At 38.9% G+C, this 25,840-nt stretch overlaps 1 protein-coding gene across 6 annotated transcripts in view; it reads right to left on the bottom strand.

Moving 5' to 3' along the window:
- The window catches only part of SCAPER (S-phase cyclin A associated protein in the ER), a 134,443-nt gene continuing 108,603 nt past the window's right edge, over positions 1 to 25,840 (bottom strand). For 4 of the 6 annotated variants that reach the window (XM_089538500.1, XM_089538504.1, XM_089538503.1 and 1 more), the window contains 6 exons: positions 25,517 to 25,672; positions 21,697 to 21,934; positions 16,628 to 16,777; positions 6,393 to 6,584; positions 2,054 to 2,105; positions 1 to 1,053 (listed from right to left, as the gene is read on the bottom strand). In XM_089538500.1, the coding sequence (XP_089394626.1) occupies positions 947 to 1,053; positions 2,054 to 2,105; positions 6,393 to 6,584; positions 16,628 to 16,777; positions 21,697 to 21,934; positions 25,517 to 25,672 (895 nt within the window). In that variant the 3' untranslated portion in view covers positions 1 to 946. The remainder of the gene's footprint in view (positions 1,054 to 2,053; positions 2,106 to 6,392; positions 6,585 to 16,627; positions 16,778 to 21,696; positions 21,935 to 25,516; positions 25,673 to 25,840) is intronic. The other 2 variants (XM_089538502.1, XM_089538499.1) reach the window with 1 other exon arrangement.

The raw sequence follows: 25,840 nt of genomic DNA, 5'->3' as shown, positions 1-25,840 counted from the left end.
GTAATATTGCTTTTAATACATTTTGTGAAAACTCTCACCACTTACAAACCCGTGGGATCGGCCTTTGAAAAAGAACACACACATCTCTTTTGCAACGTGAATTAGAAAGAGAGCCCAAAGAGGCGTTATATTTCCATAGCTTATTCCTGTCTAAATTTGGGGGTTTGTGCTCTCTAAAGAACGGAATTACATTGGGAGCATTCATACATAGAGAGAGAGGCATAAAAAAGTTATACAAAACAAGACAACCAAACGAAATAAATTACTTTATTACAAGTTAAACAGAATAGGACCTGGAGCAATGTTTTCCTACTGGCTAGTCTTTTTGCACAGCATGCTGAAATTAATGGAGGAAAGGAGGCTATTGCTCTCTTCCCAAATAGCATCCTAAGGTGTATTTTTATCTCCCCAAATGCCCCAGTTTTAATTCAGCTTGTGCAGAAAGTCATCCTAGTCCAATGTCTCTATTCTGAGCAAAATGCTAGCAGCTTTACAGTGCAAGAGATGCTAACATCACGTGGTTTAAAGAACTGTGATGTTGCACTGCCTTCCTACCCAAACCAAAGGGTTTCTGATGCATAGCTTTCTCTCCAAAGAGCTACAACATCCATCGTCCACAGCCAACACGGCCAATCGCCCCAAGACAACTGGGGGTGATGGGTTTTAGCCTACCATATCCGAAGGCCATTGGGTTGAGATGGGCTGGTGTAGCATGTAGTGAAGAACAACAAACATCTTTTCCAAACAACAAAAGAGCTTTTTAAAGTATGTACAATTCTTTCAATGGAAATAGTGCAAATTTTATATTTTAATATAGATAGATATATAAATATTTATCTACAAATATGTTCATTTTTAAATACAAAAACCATCTTAACAACGTCATGAAATCATTTAACCGTTAAAAAGAGTTAGAATGAAATCGAAACCAGGGTGGGGGGGATTCTTATTTTTTCTCTTTCTTCAAGAAGAATTGCCGTGCCTCTTCCCAAGTCTGGCATGGGAACCTGTTACAGAGCTCAAGGTAATATTGGGGACTGAAGATCTTTTCTGCTAAAGAAAGAAAGAAAGAAAGAAAGAAAGAAAGAAAGAAATGTTAATGAGAACTGTTCTGTTATAAAAGGGGAAAAAGCAGATTAGCAAACATGTCCGCACATATATAGTGCAACCCTGGGCATGTTTACTCAGGAGTGTCCCTCTCAAGCAAATATGCTTAATCTAATCTAATCATTTTTTTGCATAAGCAGTTTCTAAAGACTCTTTTATATTGAAATTCACTTGGCTCGATCGGGTGACGTCTCTACTTTGATCTGGTTGGTGTGAAATAATAAAGATGTTTAAAACAATTAGATTTAACACTCAGCCATTCCCCACACAATCGACATTTCAAAACTGATTTGAAAGAATACTGCTTAGTAACCTAAGAGGGCCTTTTTGGTGGCCCACATAAACACACACAAAAACACCGTTTCTGGAATTTGCTTCCAAGAGAGGCTAGATTAATGCCTTTCTGGCTATACTGTAGGCAGGTAAATATATATACTGTATATATTTTGTTTCAGCAGGTCTTTGAGGGCTGAACACTCATGCTGTCAACTTCTTTCTTTCAGTTAGTCTCAAAGGTGCTAGAAGATCTCTCCACATACCGATTCCACAGACAAACATGGCTATATCTTTGAATTCAGTTTATTTATTGTCTTCTTTTTAATGCACATGCTTCCAAATTTTTTTAATTCTATGCTCATAGTTTAACTATATTTTTGCCTGATGTGAACTTTAAAAAGCTGTGGGTGTTTTAACCTTTGCAAGCTGCCTTGAGTCTTGAGAGAAGGAAAAAGGGTGGGATAGAAATACAGACGATTCCTCCTCCTCCATCTTCTCCCTGGCTGTGTGTTTTGCGTTAGCTGACAATCCCTTTTTCAGGTTCTTTCACAATATTATAACCAATGGAAATGGCTTTGGCACTTTAGTCTATTCAGCTCTTAAAAGCAGGAGTGTAGAATATTGTCTGCTATGCAGTTGCTAATTTGATATATTGATACAGTACACCTACCCTTTTGTTGGCAAGGCTGGTTATCAGTCTGGCTCGAACTGTGTGTGAAATCCTACAGAAAGAAAACACAGTGAAGTTCAGTTTCTCAGATGAAAGTGTAAAACCAACACACCCACACCCCACATTGTTTTAAAAACATCCACACAATGCAACTGGATTCCAATCCACTTGCAAGATAGCAAGCTTGCATCACATACACAAGTTCACAATGAGACTCTGACGCAAAGTGACACAACCATGGAATCAACCACAGCTTACCAAAATACCTGACTGTGTAGTTGTGAAATGTCTGGAAAGATGTTCACTATAGTAAAGTCGGACTATTAAAAATGGTCTGCCTACCTATTAATGAAAATTGTTAACAGCTATTGGTTTGGGAGTATACATTAATTTTTCTATATTGAATGAATGAATGAATGAATGTTATTTCATTACAGACATTTTTCTGCAATGGCTTTTCAAACAGTGCTCATGCGAAGACTAAAACATTCACAGTGTGTGACTCGATTTATTGCTTCTGCAAAATCAGTAGAGATGGCTGAGGGTTTTTTTTTAAATGTTATAACTACAAATCTATAAAAGTAGCTCAAAGGCAGACTGCTTTGGCAAACCCAAGACTCTCCATTGGAAAGAACTCTTCTTTGAAAAGACCAGATAAAAAGGCCGATGGAAATAATCCTAGAAAGCAGCTGCCAGCCAGTGTAGACAACAACAAGAAAGACCTAATGGTCTATGTATAAGATGCTTTTATATCTTCAAGCAATCTGCTCGATACAAGAACATAGTCTGTTTAAGAAAATGTCTGAGACCTTTCATTCGGCGTGCTGAACGTACTTATAAGAGTTGGCTACAACTTTATTGTTGTGAATTCGTTTTCCCCCCCCTTGTTCTGCTGATTTAATTATTGTTAGTTAATTGTTGATATTTTATTCCTCACACTGAAAACATTTTCTTGAGAGGGAGGTTAATATTTTTCTAAGCGAAACGTACACGCTCCCTTGCTCAGCTACACAGTAAGAAAATCGGCGTCTAACACTACGGCCCTCGAATTTCGCCATGGAGGAGTAAAGTGAGGTTCGTCGTCCTTTAAATATACAGATATCATAGATGATTTGGATAAGAGCCATCGGTGGACACAAAACACTGCTGGACAATAATGTGCCCAGTCTTAACATGGATGTGATTCTCCATCAGACATGGGATAGGATCCACAGAACTCTTATATACTGTACTGACTATATACATTAGACTTTTACGGGAAGCAAACTAATTTGGAAGGGGAGGGAAGTCTGAAAAGTAACTTGTGATCCGACAAGGGCTGGAGGTGTCTGTCTGTGTGATGTTCAACAAAATGAATAGTTAGAAGCTTCCCCTGGGAGTATGCAAACCCTCAAGTGGCTACTCATAGAAACTTGGCCATGAATTTAACCAAATTGTGCATTTTGCCCCTGATGGGAATTATTGATTAATATCAACAGCAACGATTCATGGAAGCACTGCCTTGCATTGTCAGTCATCAGAAAGTTAAGTATTTACTGGACTGATCAGTTTTAAAGGTTGAAACCTTGGGCTGGGGATATCTATCAAAGAACTAACTGTACCTCTATACATAGGATATGAAGGGCACATGTTTGAGACAGGATGCTATTGTTAATCCTTATGCATTGGTCCGATTTAAGTTTAAGTCCTTTCGGTAGTGACTAAAGCTACTTTACAATCCTGAAAGGCAACATCCCTATCGCCCTGAAATATTATCTCCGGAGCCATACTACTGGACTCATTCTGTTGTACTGTACCTAGCTAGCGGGCTAAAACCGACCTCAACTATTCTTGCTAAAGTAATACAGTCACACAGTGCCCTTCTTTAATAGAAACAACAAAAAACAGGGTTGCAACAAAAAGCTAAGAAAAAAGGTTTTCCTGCTAGCATCCAAGGGTAAGACAAAATTCTGTTCTTCATTTCGCTTTTAAAGTAGGAAGGCATTTTTTACATTTGCTGTGCTTCTGTGCATTTTTATACCTCCCCAAATGCATGCAACCAGACCTGTTCTCCCCTCCCTCACCAGTTGTTCCATATGGTAAACATTTATTTCCCTATCCTGGGGTCAGCTATCTCACATTCTCCCACAGAGGGAGGACTCTCCCTAGAACCAAATAGGATCTTTGCCTCGGGAAGTCACCCAGATTTTGTCTCTCCATGATAGCAACGTTGAAACTTAAGAACACATGCAAGCCTGGTTTTCATTTTGCAGTATCTGGAGTGGAAGGGAAAGAATCCTTGCCCTTCATCCAGCCTGTTTGTTTGTTTGTTTAATATTATTATATTAGGTTTTTTAAAAAAATTAGATGGCTAAACAATTTCCCCAAAGCCTGGAGAAAATAAACATATCTTCAGGCTGCTGAGTTGGCGACGTTTCCGTGAACCAGAAATCAAAACCTACATTAAGGCTCAGTAAAGTTAAGCTCGATTTGATTTATGCTAGACTTTTCCAATCCAACAACTGAATGTCAATTGCTTTCCCAGTGAAAGCAAACAAATTATTCACATAAAGACCCCTTTCTCATTGTGTGTGTGTATGTGTTTCCACCATCTGTTTCTGACCCAGCAAAAGCAGCACCAGATACATTTCGGCGCTTTCCCCCAAGCAGTTGCTATTTCATGCACTTAAATACCCATGTCTTTATAGTACATATACGGTACTCTCAATACATTTTTCAATATGGATGCATTTTTATCCTTCTGCTCTCTGGTTAATAGACATAATTCTCTTTTTAATTTTTTCTGATCTCTGTTTTAATCAACCATTTTGAATTTATTGTGGCTTCAGTCTGTTTTTTAAAATGTAGTGTTACTATATATATCTTTGACTGTACAAGAGGCAGTGTAGTATAATAGTTTGAGCATTGGACTATGAAGATGCCAGCCACAGATGCTGGCGAAACGTCAGGAATAAACTCTTCTAGAACATGGCCACACAGCCTAAAATACCCACAAAAAACTATGGATGCCATCCATGAAAGCCTTCAACTTCACATTGGACTATGACTCTGGAGAAGAGAGTTCGATTCCTCGCTTGGCCATGGAAGCCCACTGGGTGACTTTGGGTGAGTCACATACTCTCAGCCTCAGAAAACCCAGTGATAGGTTTGCCTTACCGTCGTCATAAACTGGAAACGACTTGAAGGCATGCAACAATAATTTTTACTGTAATGCAGTTATTAATTTTAGGTTGCAAGCTGACATGTTTGTAATGAAAATAAGCAAATAAATGAATAGTCTTGCAACAATTTTATGTATTCTTAATCTGTTCAGCCATAAAAACTCAGGAGGTATTTGAAATGGTTAATAAGATGTTTATATGCCAAACACTTTGACAGCCAACAGCTAGACAAATTAAAACACACACACACACACACACTTAAATTTTCTCTATTTGACTGTGGTTACTTGGGCATAAAATATGACACACATATTCCTTATGAGCCCAACTAAAATGGGGAGTAGTACAGCAAGAATAAACTGGAGCATTGAGGTGATAGAGTTTCATCTATTAAAACTCATCTACCCTACAGAGCAATTAATTTCACTAGATTTAAAACATGGAAAACATTGCCATGTTTAAAAAACTCAATTATCAGCTATTTATTGTGTTTGTGTACACACATAAGAGCAAATATTGGCATAAATCCTACTGTCAGTCTCAACTGCACCAAACATACTGAATCAATGGGAACTTGATAAGTTACCATAACATTTATATAAGTTCAATTGATTCAATGGATCAACTCTAGTTGGAACTAACAATAGGATTCAGGCCATTATATCACATAACCTAATTATTAAATATAAAACTGGCATAAAAAACATCTTGCAAATATTTAGGACATAAACAATCTAGAAAATAAGGTATTTTAGAATCTAAATAATTAGCACGGCTGATGTAGAAAAAATTTAATGACGCTATCACGTCCCTAATTCTAAAATAACACCATAAAAGCACGATAGATGTTTCTGCGTGAAGTACATTTTATTAACATTTATACTTGTTGCTTCATTGTGCATTTTAAGAAGTTGCTCATTTCTGCAATTAAAGAGAAATTGTTCCAAATTTCAATAGATAGTCCTGCACTTTTAAAATAATAAAAAAAATGGAATGAAATGCCATGAACCCAAATTTATTCTATAAATGTTTACACGGGGAGATGCTTAAGCATACGCAAGTCTTTCACCCGGGAAATTCTCATTAGATTTGAAATGAATGCAGTTTGGAAATGGCTAAATGAAGAGATAAGGACGGTTTATCTTTAACTAGCATACGAAGCTGATCAAACCATGTACCTGAATGAATGTGGCGAGTAGCACACAACTCATCTCCTGTTCCAGAATGAGCTTGTTCTGGGGGTTATTGTAACAAGCAGCTATCAGGGTTGGAAAAAGGACTTTGATGAGGCGAGGATCACTGAAGTATTGGAAAGGCAGCTGGCAAAGCTTCTGCAGCACCGTAGGATGGCGGCCGGACTGAACAATCACCTGGAAAATGTGGAGAGAACAATATTAAAGCAATTGCAACCAACTTTCTGGTTCTGCTGGAAAGAGAACAGAGAGTAAAAACAAAACAAAACAGTATGGTTCTATAAGAATGTTAATTACCAAAAAGCTAATTTGAAAGGTTGATTTTTAAAAATATATATACACGCTCTATCTTGACAGTTCATTCTCATATTACTTTAAATGCATAACAGCAGCAGCATAAATGAATCCCTGAAAACATTTGGCAACTAGGAAGGTATCTTACATGTTTTTCAATTCTACGCATGAAAAATAAGGAGACCGACGAGGCAGGATGATGACAAATACACACAGGAGGAGACAAAATAGGCTGTTGAAGAGCAGTAAACAGAATCTGGGTGGGAAGGGATGCTTGGAAAAATAGGGTTGCCCCACGAAAGTGCTTCTCCAGAGATACAGGGAGGAATAAAAGACGGGTGAGGCAGGGCTGAAAAGATTATAAGCTGCAGAGGAGTAGGATTCAGTGAGCGAATCAAAATCCTCCCATTCATTCTTTTATCGAGATTTCTATCAGTGCCGCTGACTTTTAAAAGGGGAATAGTCTAGATAAATGGGATTGTTGTCACGCAAGCCTCCCTTTTAACAGTGTACATCTTAAACCACAGAGCAATACAGCGATAGTATCTTCCAAATGGAATTCTCTTAAGTTACTCGCCTGTTCCACAAAGACTTTGTGATAACGGTCGACAGCGGACCTACTCAAAGGACACTTAACCGGCAACTATAATTATACTAATAATGCCAAGGAGCTGCCTGATGCAAATTTCAAAGGGCACGCTTTTACGTTTAGGACCACTGTAAAACCCTGAAGTTGTAATTGTAATACTTATGGGGGGAAAAATTCTCCAGCATTTTACAGGTATACAGATCCAGACAAGACTGCACTCAAATTAAAACCAGAAGGACCCCCAAAAAAAGGACAACAAAAAAAAAAAGTGGCACAGGCCACAGGAACATAAATTACAGGGATTTACAAGTTTTCAAAGAACTTTTAACAATTCACTAAGAACACATTCTCAGTTCATAATGCAGTTCAGGTCAAGGACAAGATCAACAAAGTAATAGTTCACATTTTTTAGTTCAATAGCCAAAATGAAATTGAAAACCCTTCGCTGAATACAGATAGGAACCCCTTAATTCTTTTAAATCCAAATGGAATTTTAAAGACAACCAAATATGTGAGCGTGTGCTAGACATTCACGGCGTTGCCTTTTCCCCCTCCGACATCTTGAGTGACCCTCCCACAAAGAGGCTTCTGGTTATAGTGGTAAATGCATTGCTCTGATATTGTGTTTTGATCAATGTAACCGACTTTTTAAACAGTAATTTCAGCTGATGATTCTTCAGCATTTTTACATACTTTGGCTGTTTTATTTAGGGGGGGGGACCCCTATTCGTTCCTGCATGATTAAAAACTCTGTCTAGCAGGATTCTGATTCAAGGCACTACTGTAACTATATGAAATGGTCATGGGTTGTAGCTTCCGATGCGCACATTTTCCTCATTTTATTACTCACAAACTGCGCTGTACAGGTGGAGTCCCCCTTATCAGCAATTCTAAAACCTGAAATATTTCAAAATCCAAAATTGTCCACAAAAGTGGTTGAGATAGTGACATCTTTGCTTTCTGATAGTTCGCTGTACGCCAACTTTGTTTTATGCACAAAGTTATTAATATTACTTTGTATAACATTACCTCCAAGCTATGCGTAAAAGGTATAAATGAAACATAAATGAATTTTAATGTTTAGATTTGAGTCCCATCTCAAAAATATCTCATTATGTATATGCAACTATTCCAAAATCTGAAAAACTTGACATTCAAAACACTTCTGGTCCTAAGCATTTCAGATAAAGGAGACTCAGCCTGTATAACCCATTGGATTTATGCTTAATTCATTGCATCTTCCTAAAAGATGCCCACAGAATTTATATGTTGGTCTGTCATAGAATGGACTTGGGGATAAAGACCACATATTAGATGGATAGACTGAATCATGGAAGCCATGGGCCTGAATCTGTAGGACTGAAAAGAGCGGCTGAGGACAGGGGGGTTTGGAGGTGTCTCATTCATGGGCTGTCATGAGTCAAGGTTGACTTGAGGACAGCCAGCAACAACAGCAATGACCCGGATCCATTGATTACTGTATGTACTCTGTCTCCCTGCTACAACTCATCAGTGCATCCTTCTTTTAAGAATACAATGGGTGAACAACCTTGACAAACAACAAAAGGAAACAACGAAGCTCCCTTATTTCGTGCCAGGGAGTGCAGGTGGCGTGGGAGAGAGCAGCTCTTGGATCTAAAAACAGTTGGCTCTTGCTTATTGTTTATGGCACAAAAAGGCACTTGCTAACTGACTTTCAGTTACAGCTTTCAGTTACAACAGACATTACCAGTCCTTAGCAGAAAAGCATAAGAAAAGTATATCCGCCACATTCTGGAGATGAAAAATGCGGCTCTATTTTCATAACAAAATTCACAATATTACACGTCAAGGAAAGCTCTCCTCTGATGGCTCTACAAACTCTCATTTAACTTCTCACTCAATGAAATATCCATCTGGGGAAGTAGAATTTAGTCTATGAAAGCTCATGCTTCTTTCAGTTTAGTTTCAAGATCTCTCCACATCAATAAAATAAGGTGGTTAGGGTGCCACTCTGCATGGACTAGTCCCACCGATTGATACCCACGTCCAAGAACCTAAGGAGTTTTCCCATATCTGATGGTGTTCTTCCATATCCAGCGCTAGCAGAATCAGGACCTTCTTACTATCCTCCTTTTATATGAGTCTGTCCTTGCTCTAAAATATGTAGGGAAGGCCTTTCTCTCGGTCCACCACCATCCCAAGCAGGTCTGGAGACACAAGAGTAAGTCTTCTTGGTGGCTGCTACCAAGTTATACAAATTTCTGCTGGCAGATAAAGCCTTATTTAAGGAAGTGTTTGGTTTTTGGTGTGTTGCAGTAGTTAAGACTTTGAATGTGCGTGTGTGTGTGTTTAGTGTTTTTATTTTATTATGTTTTAAGCATATTTTAATGCTGCTTTTAACTTGTGTTTTTAAACAGAAAATTGGTTTGTGTTTTAGCATTTGTATGAAGAATTGTAAAAATTGTATTGTGCTTTTAAAAGGTTGTATGCCACCTTGGATCCTGTGCTGGAAGAAAGGGGGGATAAAAGTTAAAATACATACATATATAAATATTAGCTGCAGCCCTCTGTGAGTCCCAAATCCTGTTTCAGAATGTTTCCCAGTTCCTGAAGGAGGATTTTAGGATATGATTCAGGAGGGAGGGAGGAACTGCTGATTCAGTTGGAAAGAATGAGGCCCAGCAGACTTAGCGGGTTGCTTTTTGGCCAATGAACTCTCCGCTCGAGTCCTTCCGTGGCCTACCTTACAGCTGATATTTCCTTTAATGGGTCCGCCGGGTCCCACGGAGGATGTATGACTCTGGTCTAACTCCTCTCCCTTTCCAAGAATGTGAAATGTCATGATCATACTGGAGCAGTGGCTACACTAATCTCTTGTTCGGATTCATTTTATTGCAAGCTCTCTTGAAATTCTCAGATATAGGGCAAGGTATAAAAATTTAGATACATAAAATAAAATAAATCCCACTGTTAGCCTTTGTGCTAGTGAGGCAAGTTGAACACTTCTTATTCACCACACTAATGGGAAGATATCTGTGTAAGAGAATTGGGGTTTTTGAAAGCCACTCTAATACTCTCGGATCCATAAAGACAAGCTGCAGAAACATTATCTTAAATCTACCAAGTCAATTTCAAGATGTCTTTCCCCCACACAAACCACACAGAGCCATTTCCTAAAGTGACTAGTGTCTCATTCTGGGAATGTTTCTAAATCATCAATGATCACTACATCCACTATCTGTACTTCTTGTTGTTGTTGTGCGCCTACAAGTCGTTTCCAGCTTAAGGTGACCCTAAGGCGACTCTATCATGAGGTTTTCTTGGCAAGATTTGTTCAGAGGGGTTTGCCTTTGTCTCCCTCTGAGGATGAGAGAGGGTCCCAAGGTTGCCAAGTAGGTTTCCATGCCCCAGTGGAGATTCAGACCCTGGTCTCCAGAGCCATAGTCTAGTTTTCAATCCATGCTGTTCTCATAGGTGCACTCATGAGGGCACTGCTACCAAGGACAGGCTTCTGCCCAACACACTTTAAATACAGAAATCTAAATAAAGATTCTTCCTTATGAAGCCCTTCTTCTTTTAACATTTCTGCCAGTCTCCACCTTTTTGTCTCCTCTGCGTTGAAGTTTTAGAGTGCATGTGTGTTATGCTTGTTTGCCTGCCTTTTCTTGAAGTCTCAGGATGGCTTAGAAAAATTTAAACTAACATTTAAATTATTACATTACTAGAGATATCATGGTACATTTCTGTCAGACCCACTCACAAGTCTACTTCATAGAATCACTGAATCGTAGAGTTGGAAGAGACCACAAGGGCCATCCAGTCCAACCCCCTGCCATGCAGGAACTCTCAATCAATGTTTACTTATGTTTATATAGGATGGGGTAGAAAAGACCCTTCTGGAACCTGATAAATATGATAGTCACTGTTATATTGTGAGACAGTAGAGAAACAGAAATATAGTGAAAGGATAAACAAATGAAGATGGGATAAAAAGAGAACAGAACAGTCTACCCAAATGTATGCATTTTGTAACGTTCAGAGAAGAGCACAACACATTTTGAGAATAGGAACTGGTCTTATTTTGGAATACGTGATATTGTTAAAAAGATTTCCACCAATACCTTAGAATTTTCATTGTTTCATAATTATTAATTTACAAAACTGACACTCAGGCATTCCCCTAAAAATGCACTCAAAGCAGTTTATAGGATGCTCCCTCCTACACTTGGAAGATTTCTCTATTTGGAATTATAAACCTTATTTTTCATCTCCGTGGCAGCACAGGGCACAACTGCTGCAAGCTATTCTAGAGACATTCTATGTGATACATACCATTAATTCTTGGGGGAATGATCTGACTACAGAAATATATTCTCTGCAGCAAAAGTTGAATTCTGTGTTAAGTAAAGTGCAAAAACACTCCCTTCTACTTGACTGTGCTCTTTCTCAGCTATTTATTCCCCATCCAGATGCAAGTCTCCCAGGAATGCTTAGGCTAAAAAGCTAATGGATCTAAAAGGCCACAACTGCCACTCACAAAACCTGTTGTACAAATCGGAACATGATCATTAGAAACACTTGGTCTGCTGAACTCCCAATGTGGAGCGTAAGGACGCTGGCTTCTTACTGACTACAGAAAGGGCTTTAATAGTTTCAAAGCAACCAAGCAACCGGAATTCAATTTCAGACGTATGCAGACTTTCATGGTACTGGTGTCCCCAAAAGGGGCACTGGGTCTGTTGCAATCCTCCACTTAACAATTGCTTGAGTTTATGTGAGGCCATTTGTAACTGTAAAAAAGGAAGAATTCCTTAGGAAGCATAGCGCTCACCAGGTCTCTTTCTCTCGAGTCAGATCTGCATTATTTCTTCACTACTCTATGAACAAATCCCAGGCTATAAGCTTTTAATCAGAAGGGCATGTCATGGTCTGGGTCAAGTTCTTAACCTTCTCATTTCTCTAGTTGCACCATCAGAATGACTTTGACTTTTTTGTGTGTGTTTCTTTGTGTTTCTTTTGTCTACAGCATGGGTGACAATACTGCGAATTGGACTTGCAATATTGAACAGGACAATTTGGTATATAGTGGACCCTTGTTATACAATGGGGCTTGGTTCCAAGATACCCCGTGGATAACAAAATCCATGGATGCTCAAGTCCCATTAAATATAATGACATAGCAAAATGGTGTCTCTTATACAAAATGGAAAATCAAGGTTTGATATTTGAAATTTATAATTTTGGGGGGCATTTTTAAACTGTGGATGCTTGAATCCATATATAAAAAATTCATATATAAGAAGAGCTGACTGTAATTTTATTCCACCAAATTATCACTTCTACTTAGTTGGAATGGCATCAGCCAGACTGAAATGAATGCATCCTTGTATTCATCTCTCAAAATAAAACTTTTAAGAAAGGTATAGGTTCATCTTAGGGTTGCCATAAGACGTGAAGGCACACGACAACAACAAATGAGCAAAAGCAGTGAACATATATAAACATGTATGTTTGGAGATTTTAAGGAACTAAAATGCTTAAATGGAGATTGTATTATTTTAAGGATGTAATCCTGCTTTGATCCTTGGAAGAGGTGGGGCATATAAATAAAAATTATTATTATCATTATCATTATTATCATTATTATTAAATAGGTTAAAACAGACGTTCTGCCACCTTTCTGAATGTATGGAATCAATTTAAATCTGCAGGCTCTTACAAGGGGTAGAAGCAGATGACATTCAGAGACTGCGTCTACATTGCAGAGTTAAGCAATTTGACACCACTTCGACTGACATGGCTCCATCCTATAATTTATACTTTATAATCAGGTCTTGCATCTAAGGAAAGAAGACTTGAAAAAAGGGGTCTGTGAAGGAAAAGTAGCACATTCAAGTTTCAGTTCTTTCAGACGGTTGTATAATGGTCAGGTATAACTGTTAATAAAGAAGGGAAGGTGAGGAACAAAATGGTACCTCGTCCTAAGCAAGCCAATAGAGAAGACATTATGGTTTTGTCTCTCCTCTTACTGCAGCCAAGATTAATGGCTGTTAATGGAAGTAAATATGGAATGGAAAGAGCCAAGTGGTCCTAGTTAAGTTAAAGGAGGTTTTGCTTAGCCTCCAGCTCTCAAGGAATTCATCAGAATAAGATAAATAATTCTAATTCAACCCAAAGTGGCACCAGAAATTGAAGAAAGAACCGCAAAGATGGATGGATTTATCCAACATTAGTCAGAAAAGATGCCTGCTCTCTGCATCATGTCATTGATGATTTTGTGTTAAATCCTCAGCTCTTTGAGGTTGGAATAACTTTGAAAGTAATGGACCGATGGGCTTGTCTTGAGGAACAGAAAGCAAAGATGGGATCATGCAACACGTCTAGAATCTCTTTAGTATTAAAATATCTAGTGTTCAAAGCTCATAATACACGCTAATGGAATGCCATCTGCTCTACAAGACCACAGTTTTTGACATGGACAAATCTCCATTAAAAGCTACAATGAGATTCTATGAAAAGAGAGCTCTTAACAAATCTTTCCATCACACAGGAATGCTACCAAAATGTCCAGTTGTAATTTTAGTTTTAAAAATGGATTTTGTTTCATTTTATCTTTTGAAAAATGTTCAGCTGCAGTTTGGGATTAAGTTTGATCTCTGCAAAGTCACTGAATTCAAAGCTACTGCTTCAGAACGCTTACATTTTATCTGAACATTTATTGCGTGCCATTCAATATGTTAAATATAGAGGGATGCAGTTAAAAAAAATCTTCTCCCCAAGCCACAATTCTGTGCAAACCTGTGTCCAATATATGACTCAGAATGATAAAGTCCCTGTATTATAATTCCAAATTTGGTTTCAGGTGGGTCAGATTGACAAAAAAAGGAAAGAAATATGAGGCTGACATTAGATTTATGTTTTAGGGCACCATGGGACAAATGAACAGTGCCAGTCATTTCTGTACCCTGTAATGGGAGATCATAGGTCTGGGTACTTCAATCCATTAAAATCTGCCAAATTAAAAATACCCGCTTGCAACAATAAATATGCAAAAGTTTCCTCTTCTTTCTTTCTACTTAAATTCCCAGTACAATTATGTGGACAAAGCCAACTCATCTGTCATTCATGTTAATTTAATTATCAGGCCACATTCAATTATCCAATATAAAATGCAAATGAGCTCAACAGTTGACAACACATGCTAATTGGGTTCATTAATTAGATCGGAGAGGGATGAGAAAACCAAAAGTGTCACAAGATGCAAGGAGTTTGTTAATTAACGGCAATATTTTTAATTAGAAACTATAATCCGACCATAAGCCCCTGATTGGCTTATGCAAGGGCAAGAGCATTATTCTTATTACATCGTTCCACCTTATGTGCCCATTGATGGTATCGTGGGACCTGTTAAGTCAATACCCCTAATTGTGAGGACCCTGCCAATTCATAGGTAGGGTTAGTGACCATAGGGGAACCATGTCTCTGTGTGTGTCTATGGGTGCATTTGTACCATGGTATACAAGGCTCTACATCCTATCATTTAGAGAGGATTTAGGTTCAAGGTCTTTTTTAGTTGGGAAAATTGGCTAGAAGAAATTGCCAGTGTTAAAAATTGAAGTATTGGCAGAATTTGCTTATCCAAATGGGTTTTTAATCCTGCTTCCTACTCAAGGTGTGCTCACAGCACTTGTTTTACATTTTGCTACTTCCTATGATTATACCAGTGAAGAAACATAATCCAATTCATGCTTCTGTTAATAAATCTATATAGAACTATAAATGTACAGTACTAAGGTTAAGCCATGGATTCACAGTTCATTGGAAAGGAACAGCAACCATCCTAAATAAGCCAACATATAATGTCTGCATAGCTATGATGAGCCAATATATGGAAGCACCAAAATAATATTTCATGTTTGTTTCATGTCCATACTGTTTTAACAATCTCTGATCATCATTAAAAAAAAAAAGCATGAAGTGATGGCACATAGCTACCAGTGTGGTACAAACTGAAAGCCACTGCAGCACTGCTGTCTGGAATACCCTCAGACAAAACTCTGAATTTTGCATCTTGGCTGCATTACCAAAGGCCACCTGCCAGGATGGCAGGCTGCCTGCCCACAAGTGCACAAGCACTTTGCCCCTGGGTGCAAGTGGCAGCAGTGATGGGCAGCTAATGGACATGTCTTAGGGATCGCCATTGTATGCTGCTCCTGGCACACTTATACCACCCAGCATTTCCTAATGGGTCACATCTGGCTCTAAATCTGTGCCAAAAAAATAAAAATGAAAAGATTGTTAACCTGGAAATGGAAAGGAGAGCAACATTCACTGGCACTTCTGTATGCCAACCAGGCCAGTTGCATCTATAATGGGAATCCAAAGAGCCTAATTCTCACTCTTGGGACTGCAAGATGAATGCATTATCAAAACCCCTGAAGAAAATTTGAAATGGCAGAGGCTCATTGGGTGTTTTGGACCTCTGCTTCACTGGAGTTAAATTTGGTTTCATATTCCAAATATCGTTTCTCCCCATGGCCCAAGAAACCTCTAGCTTGAGTCCTCATTTGTAGGGTTTGCAGCCAAAGAAATACAGAGCCTGCACTGTTATAAAGATGGAGAAGGCTGTAGTGTTTAAGCTGAGTAGAAGATATTCTTTATATATCCCAGATTCAATCCCAAAGGTTCCAGATTCAATCCCAAATGTCTCTAGTAACCCACACCTGAAAAGCTGGGCTTAAATGTAAGACTGACAATCAACAATGAATTAAATTCACTGGTGATTGTATCTATCCAGTAATACTCTCGATATGAACATGTCACCCTTTGGGAAGCAAATAACTCTCATAACCAGTAACTAATTCTAATAACTAACTTCTAACCATTATTATTATTATTATTATTATTATTATTATTATTCTTTATTTATTTATTTATTTATTTATCTGGAACGTGTCATATTGATTTGGGTAGAGTAGCCTTTCTCAACTTTTTTACTCTGGATGAACCCTTGAAATAATTTTCAAGTCTGAGGATCCCAGTCCCCTACCTAAATATCATTGTACCCACAATTCAAACAAATTGTTATTTTCCCAATCACTATCTCTCATGCAACCTGTAGCAACCTCTCATGGAAGCCTAGGGTTCCAGGGACCACTGATGGAAAGATCATAGGGTAAAATCAATCTCCAAGTAAGCAAATATTGATATTTTTGCAACAGCTGTCAAAGAAAAAAAAATCAGGCTCTTTGTTGCATCTTTTCCAGAAGGAATGCCTTGGTAAGAACAAAAAGGCCCCCCTTTGGTTAGAGTTGGCAATTCAGGTGTAAGGCAGTCTTTGGAATGATGCTCTTACCTGATTATCCAGGTGGTTTACAGTGAAATAGCCAACACACACAATGACTTCATGTAGTAGTGCCTCACAGGTATGCTGAGAACAGTGCCACAACAAAGAGCTTATAATGTGCCGGAATGCAAGGGACAATCCTTCAGCGCCAACAACAGACTGTGAAACAAAGAGAGAGACTCATAATTGCTACATCTGCAGATCCCAAATGGAACCAATGAAAATGCTGTTGAAAAATCACATGATGGATGCTCAAGTTCCATTAAATACAATGACATAGTAAAATAGCGCCCCTCATATAAAATGGTAAAAGCAGAGTTTTCTGTTTGAAATTTATATACTGTATTTTAAAAAAACATTTTCAAACTGTTGATGGTGGAATCCGTGGATAAAAAAATCTGTGGATACAGAGGGCCAACTATAGATATAGAAATATTATTTCCTGCACAGAAAATTGTGTTTCTTGTGCAAAACAAGTACGTGAATATTTTACACAGAATAAATCCTAAACTGCAACAATGGTTAGTCCATGATTCTTATTACAGTCTCTTGACAACTGAATAATATATTTTTAACAATTTTGGGGGAATATTTTTTGTATTCCTACTTTCAAACTTTAGGCCAAATTCCATTTCAGAGGACACTCTTAATAACCACATTCCAGTGGTTGGTGAGGTCAAAAGTAAAAGGATCAGTAAAAAAAAATGCCAGCATATTTTGTATGATCTTAGTACCTAACCCTTAGAAGAGGCATTTCAACTTTGGGATGGAGGGGGGAAACACAGAAAAATTTGTAAACCATTAAAAGGTGTTGTCATGGGGAAAGGAACATGGCCAACTGAGATACCCCAGAGAGCTGGATTGGGAATTTAGGACCTGGCCCCAGAGTTTGAGGTTCTCTAATGATGAATTAAATATATGTAACTAAACTAAATATGCATCTTCCTTTTTAACCACATCCTGAGTGTTTCTTCTTTTCCTTCTGTGTTGCCTCTGTAATACTTTTAGACTATAACCTCCATGAAGCAGCAGCTCCTGTACTCTATAAAGCACCAGATGATGGATGAATGGATGATTTATTAACGTCATCTTAAAGAGCCTGCTTCTTAATTGTTTATCTGGCTCCACCTTCTATGGTCAGCATCTCAAACACAAGAGCAAGCGCTGCTAGTCTTCAAACACTGGAGCAACCAGCTATGCCTCTGGGGCTGGACTGTTGCCGGAGCAGCTCCTTGGACCTCAACCTCTCACCCTACCAAAGTCTACAATTCCACATATAAAGGGTTCATACTGCTGGAGCACTGGTTGACAGATGGTTTGCAACTGCTTCTGTAAACTTGGCAGTGGCTGTTTCATCCTTGGAGGAGTCTGCATGGGCAGAGGACCACTGCCAAGCAGTCTCCTAAATCCCCAAGGACTGCCCCCCTTTCTATAATGATTCTGCAATCTTTCCTTTGCTCAGACATCAACTTGCAACAAGTAATAGCTTTCAAATAATTATTTGGCAAGGTATCATCAAAAGGCAAAAACCCTTACTAGCGGCAAGGTTTTTACATGTTTGTTGGCCGTGGGAGGAGAAATCGGGCAAAGCTGATTACAGCGGAGAGATCCGGGAGACGTCCACTTTATCTGCGCAGCTCACAGCCTCTATTTAATAAACATGTCAGCCAGAAAAAGCGACACAGGGTCAAAGGGGGGGAAAGTGATGCATGAGGAATGAACATCAAAGTCTACTGGCTTGGCTGAAACAACTCTACAGGCCTGTGGGAAAATAACCGTCATTTACGTTTTCTTGGCTCCTTGTCTTACAAGCTGGTCCAAAACAGATGGGTTAAACCTAGAAGGAAGAGCAGATGCATACCAGTCCCACATTCAATGCAATGCTGGACCCTCCCTACAGCTGCTTCCCACCATCCAGATCTGTTTTAAAATGTGAAAAGGATCGTTTTCATTATCTGTTGTGTGACTAGGATGTGAACCAATGGTTTCAGGTCAAAAGGAGAACAATTTGGACTAAAACAGGGATGGACAACTGCAGAGGGGTAGGGACCAATTTTCACACAAGCATCCCCACAGAGGGCTGCATGGTGTGCTGATGCAACCAGAAGTGATGTTATGTCACTCTCCAGTTTCTTTTCACCTGATTTTTAATTTTTTCCCCAGGGGTTCAAAGGTATGTAGGGAGTCTAGAGGTTTGGTGGAGGCCAAGGCACTGCATTTTGCAGCAGTTTTAAGCTGTTAGGAGGTTTCTGGGTGAAAACGTGCCTGAAAAAAATTAAAAATTGGGTCGAGGGTTTGGGATGTCAAAGGCAACACAGTCCTTGTCCCCTGAACTAAAGATTATGAAGAAATTCCTGACAGTATGAACTGAGTGGAACATGCTTCCAAGAAAGTGGTAGACTCTTAAGCAAAGGCTGGATGCACACTTATCTGGCATGCTGTAACAGTGGGAGTACTGCATCAGCAGAACAGTAGGGACTATATGAACCATGAATTATCTTCCAGCTCTATCATCTATCTATTAAATTGCTTAACCTGCCTTTCCACTACAAAGGCAGAAGTCAAACAGCACTAAACAAACAGGACTAGCAAACATCAAAAGTACTAAAAATGAATGAAAGTACTAAAAATAAATGGAAGAATAAGACTATTAAATGTATTAAATGAGATCACTGATGTCCACCTTTCCTTTTAGCCAATGGCACTGGGACGAACACTGTCTATGCATTGAGAAATCATGTTCTCCACATTCTCCACAGAGATACAAAACACTTGAGGAATGTCTATGCAGACATCATTGAAACTGAAGCCTGGAAATGTTGGCCTGGAAGAGTTAAGCTTTGGTTGTGCTAAGCTACCTCATTACGTAACTGCAACATTGCAAATTATGTGCAATGTGTTTTGATAAGCAACCAGACAACCAAGACACAATTCACAATGATGTGCAACACACAATGTGCAACAATGCCAAATGGTACATGTTTAACTTTTCCTTTGTACTCTTCAACTGAATACAGCCATTACCCATTGGCCAAAAATATTTACTCACTTGCATAAGGGAATTTACTGTTCTGCAAGATACCAACAAGATGCCAAATGTTGTATGTTTTATAATTCCTGGCCAGCTAGGGCAATTTTGAGAGCTATAATCCAGAAAAGTAATGTTTCTAATCTCTGAAGTGAAACATGTGCACACAGTGCCTTCCATTTCTTTAAATGGGAGTTGCACTGGACTCTGCAAGGCCTGCGGCTCCCAATATATTTGCTACTGAATATCATGTGATGACATCTTCTTGGATCCAGTCCTTTTTCTCTCACAGCACATGTTCCCTAATGCTCCAAACCAAGCATCCCATGTTTACCCTTTGCTGATAACAACAGGCCAGGGGGCACCGAAGTTTGTATATAAACGTTAAAAGCCATTTTTCAAGAAAACAATGTATTTCCTCTTTAGCCAGTTTTAATGGCAGTTCAGTATATCCTGCATTGCTTCTTCTTGACACCTTCTAATGGTCCAGTCCCTCAAGATAAATGTACCTATGGACCTGGGGATTATTTGTGCTTAGGGGAATTTTCACAAGCCTATTGTCCTATACTTGACTTTTGGGGAAATATTTGCATGCCCCAACTGCTGGACCATCTCCCCTACACCACCACCCCCAAAGAAGAAGGAAGAGAAAAATAGAAACTAAAAATACCCTTTACTGAATTGAAAGAAACCTTATTGCTCTTAAAAACTCTAAAATAATGTTCTATAAATGTGTGACTTGAAACATTCAGTTGGAGTATAGTCTCAACTTTAGTGACTTAAAACAATAAGCTTGAGAGAGCCTTAAAAGAGATATAGTTACAACCCCCCCCCCCCCGGTCAATTTTCCTTCAGACTATAAAATTTCTACCCAGACTTGGATACAAGTGCTGGGATCCAAAGGCTGTATGTGACAGGAGATGGTAGCATCATAGAGTTGGAAGAGATAAAAAGGGCCATTCAGTCTTTTGTAACATACAGAAATATACAACAAAACCCTCTCGACAGATGGCCATCCAGCCTCTATTTAAAAATCTCCAAAGAAGGAGACCCCACCACACTCGGAGGTAGTGTACTCCACTGTTGAATGGGAGGAATGAAAGTCTTCTTCAAAAGTGCTGCCAGCAACACATTGCGCACCATTCCAGGCAGCTACTTTGATCCTAAGAAACAGTTTTTAAGAGGCTAAAAATGGGAGAAGGAGTCAGGAAAACTCTGCCTAAATTTTCTGGGCTTTGAGCCAAGATAGAACAAGTAACAAGTTATATTCCAGTTTTCAGCAGCATGTGTGTGGCAGCAATAGCAATAGCACGTACATCTTCTATAGCGTTTATCAGTGCACTTAAGCACTCCCTAAGCCATTTACAATGGGTAAGCTAACTGCTCCCAATGAGCTGGGTATTCATTTTAGTGACCTCAGAAAGATGCCCGGCTGAGTCGACTCTGGAGTCCCTGGGATCGAACTCACAACCTTGTGGCTGTGAATGGCTGCAGTTCAGACAGAAAAGCCAGATGAAGAATGAGCATTAGGTGAATGAGCAGACAGAATCTGGATCAAACCCTAATTCCAAATCTTGGGTTTGGGGACAAACACACACCAAGGAGGCATGGAACTTGTGCATATGAAACAGATGGAAAGAATATTTGGTATTGTTTGTTCCCAGATTGAAAAATAAGTGCCCCAACAGTTGGGAAACCCCACAGAGAGAATCCTGTGCAGTTTTCTCCCTGCGTTCAAATGGCCTGAAGTGTTGCAGAGGAATTATTCTGTGTAGAATATGCAGACTAACTCCTCCACAACATTTGGGACATTTGAATATAAGGAAGTTAATCTGTTCCTGCAGTGGGGCGAAAACTATCTGAATTATTGATCCCTAAACACAAGCACAAAACAGTTGAGGATTTATATCCTTAATGTGAAGAAGAGGTCCTCTACAGGTAAGGTTCCTTAGTGTTTGTCCATGTAATGCCAAGCCACTGTTTGGCGTTTGAACCATCCCAGGGTGTGTATGACGTGTGCAGGAGGGTAGTTGGGGTCGGGAAATATTACCTGGAAAGCTTGCAGATTGAGGGCAGCAAAACTGTTGAAGAAGCGTATACTCTGAAGAGCTACTAGGACAGTATTCTCTGCATAACTCTCTTTCGGGCTAGAAGTGCTCAGGTCTGTGATTGTGCCATGGAAAAGAATACAGTACAGCATGTGCAAGACTCCCACCAGATCCGTAGCCTCAAGAGTGGCTGTTAGTCCTGTGGGATCCTGACGGGATTCATCAAATATGTTCCAAGACCTGACAAAGAAAGTAATGGATTACCCTGTAAGTTGTTAAATATCGTTATGATCACAGTTTTTTACCGACCTTGTTTTTGCTAAAAACACAATGCTCAAGTCAGGTAACTGTAGATTCATAAACAAGCCTCTTAGACTAAAGACACTGATCAAAAGTTCTTCTAATCTTGTATTAATTTAACAGGTGTTGATTATAAACCAAACAAGACTGTTACTGGACTGCATACTAGAGATAACAACTCTCACAGACAAAATGGTTGGGACTGCTATTAAGAAACATGATGACAATTCCCATTTTTAAAAAGGCACATATCCTATCTGATCCTGTCGGAGAGGCGGGATAAAAATTTGTTGTTGTTGTTGTTATTATTATTATTTAACAGAACAACCAAGGTTGGGAGATACTCCCAAGGCTGCCCATATGGTTTATGAGGCCAAGGGCAAATAAGATATCAGGTGTCTTGCTGTTTCCCCCCAGAAGGGACATGTGTAAGCAAGACTACAAAGTTGGGATAGAAGTAAATGGTACACCAAGGAACTGAAAAAAAGGGGGCTCTTACTTTGTGGAAGCATAAGGAATAGGGTCACCATAATTCAAAGCTGACTTGACAGCACAAAACAACAAAAGGAATACTGTCCCACTCGTCTCCTTTCATTCTGAGAAGCTCAGGACACTCTGTTCCCAGACTTAAACCTACGTATTCCCACTCATACAATAAATATGGTGGGCTGGAGGCCAGGACTTCATTTTCTAGCAGTGCACCTGGTTTAAATATTTAAAAAATTAAAAAAATAAAGAAAAGGAAATGGCGAGGGCACAGGGCTTGATGAGGCATCCCTACTGGGGACCCTGGGGTTATGCAAAAGGTGCAAGATATCCAAATTAAGTAGGGCAATACTGGCAATCTGTAGACCACACAGAATCCCGTGTGCCACAAGAGGAAGCCATGAATTTAACCAGACTGGTCAAAGTAATAGGAATGCAATAGTGCTTGCCATGCTTAAATCCTGTGGTTTTCAGTGGGATTTAGCTTCTCTCTGGATTGCACCCAATACTAATAGTTGTTAAACCATGCACTCCACTTATCTTCCTAATGTGTACCATCGACAGCTAATTTCAGAAAGACTGCTGAAACAGGTCCAAAAGGACTGCAGCCCCCCTCGCCTTCAACAAACATGTTAATATTACAGATGCCATGTTAGGCATGGTATACGATCTTCCTGTTGTTATGCGCACTCAAGTTAACATTCTTATAGGATTTTCTCAGCAAGGTGTATTTAAAGCAAGGTTTGCCATTGCTTTCCTTTGATGCATAAAATAGGCAAGTGGGTTGTTCATATTTTCCTTTAAGGACTGATCTGTATGGCAGCAGGGAAATGGAAGGATATTTTGGTTTTTCACTACTCTTTATGTTCTTGCCTGGAGTTCTCAACATTTGCTGAATAGGCTGCTGTCTGTTGGCAGCAGTGAGCAGAACAATCAGTACTGAAGCAAACAGCTTATATTTTATTTGCCACCCAGCAGCCAAAACAGGCATTATCTTAATTACTGCAATAAAGTACAATACAAAGCAGCCTATATCCCATTGCATCCTTTTGACCTGACCTTTTCTTTTCACACACAGAAAAATTCCTAGCATATTCCACCGATAGACAGGCAACATTATTCAACCTCTAGGTTAATTGGCTACTGACAAGGAATCAACATGTGTCCCAGGGTTTGACAGTATGACAGAATGGGGACAAAATGTGTTCGCTCTTAAATATCTAGACGGACAAACAGATGTATATACTGTTTGTGGAATTTTATTTAATTTTTGTTTTTGTCTTTGCACAGTGAGTAAGTATATTCTACTCTGCAGTCTGTTAGTCTGTTTTTCAGTCATGGGTGCAAAGATTTTTCAAGACTCAATATGAAGTTTCCTGACAGTTTTGGATTGCTTCCCAGTAACTCCAGCAGCCTTTGGATGCTCTCCAAGAAGGGCTACAGCCTGTAATGCTCGTGTCTGTTATACTATTTAACATCTTCATCCAGGGTGTGTAAGAAACCGCTATCTTTTGACTTTACAGGTTCTCACAGCTTTGAAAAACAGGTCCTCAGTCCCAACTGCAGTAAGACAAGATGTTCCATGCCTGAAAATACATGCGTGGAAGCTACTGGCAAATCTCATGTGAAAGATTAATGGCTCTCGGTTCCCTTGCACAATGTGGAGGCCAATTTTTCAGTCCTGCAAAGAATATTGGGTTGAGACTGGAAAGTTACAAAAATACCAGCTGTTCCGGAATACCTGGCTAATATGCCTGAAATAACCAAAATGGATACACAGAGGAAAGAGGGCTTATTTATTATATCGGTGTTGGTGCAGGGCAGCCCTTTGGTGATATACTGGAATGTACGCTCTAATTTTATTTCACTGAATTAAAACTTGGAGGATTTTTTGGTAAACATTCAGAGGTTTTGGTAATGAAAAAATAAAATTAAAATTAAAAAATGAGCAGATTAAAATCATGATCAATAACTTTCATATACTAGCCTTAAAAACATCAAAACAGACTTATAGAAATACCATTGCAGTGAACTGACTAAATGAAAACAGAATTTATTGAATTTTTAGTTAATGTTCTTAACTAACAAGGTCAGTTATTTCTTAAGTAGTCCGATAGACTACAAATCCTGAACCATGCAACTTGTTTCACTCAGATTTGTTTTTTAAACTACATAAGTTTGTCCATCTGGCAAGCAGAACTATACGCATTAGCTTTGAAAGTTTATATTGCGCAAATCCAGAGGTGACAATCTCCCAAAAAGTTAGAAAACTGAACTTTTCTCTTTAAGACACAGCACAGAGCTTTAATCATATTTTTAATAATACACTTAATACCCCTTTTAATAATACACTTACTATTATCTTTAAAATGTACACCTTGAAAAGACAAGATCAATTTCACAGTTAAATCAATTTTAAGACTATGCCAATAAAATTTTAAAAAGCAGCAATATTTCACTGCAAACACACATATATCATTCAGTTATGGATTCTTTCATTCAAACAGCAAAACTTTTATGGTACTAAAAGAGTGTTAGAATTAATGTGGCTATCTTAATGTAAAGATGTCTTTTTGCTGTTTCTAATGGTACAACCATCATTTTTAAGGGTTGTCGTGGGAGTAAAATACACACGCTTTTGTCTGAACACCTTGAATGTGAATTGCTAGCATCCTTTCATTTAAAGATCTCTTGTTCATTCATATTTTCTATATTTTACATGACATTTGTAGTTTATAGCATTCTGGATTTCCAACAGTGCAGTCTAATACTTATCCATTCAGAAGCTAGCCCCAATGAAATCAATCTGAATTGCACCCAAATTAAGAGTAACAGGATTACAGACTTTTGATCCTACAACTGTACCTTTCTATATGAACCTGCTAGAGTCTTAAGATAATCAAAGAAGGGTTTTCTTTCAGTTGTACCACCTGCACAGTCCCATCTGGTGAAAATATGACAGTCACAAAGCACACCCTGCTTTTCCCACACAAAGATATACACTGAATACGACAATATCACAAAAATACTGCTTACCTGCCATTAACAGCAAAACAGAGCTGGCACATCCCATGCAACGCTGCTGTGGCATTCTGCAAGAAAGTGGCTGTTTTGGGGTTTTCATCAATTGGGCCTTGGACGGAGAGGAAACAGCAACCGAGCTTTTCAATTAATCCTATATTCACCATGTAGCTAGAAAAGGAACGAGGAGGGAAAAGTGGATCAATATGGGTAACACTGATTTTTTTTCCAGTGACGAGTTCTGTTATTGAAATATGCCAACACACAAATATGTTACAGAATTAAACTCACTCAAATGTATATAAAAAGGGACACTATCAAAAATGGATTAATATGGGT

The sequence above is a fragment of the Sceloporus occidentalis genome, unplaced genomic scaffold (assembly GCF_023333645.1).
Source record: "Sceloporus occidentalis isolate IW3139 unplaced genomic scaffold, rSceOcc1.0.p SCAF_9, whole genome shotgun sequence".
Classification (NCBI taxonomy): domain Eukaryota; kingdom Metazoa; phylum Chordata; class Lepidosauria; order Squamata; family Phrynosomatidae; genus Sceloporus; species Sceloporus occidentalis.
This window is presented reverse-complemented; position numbering and strand designations above follow the sequence as displayed.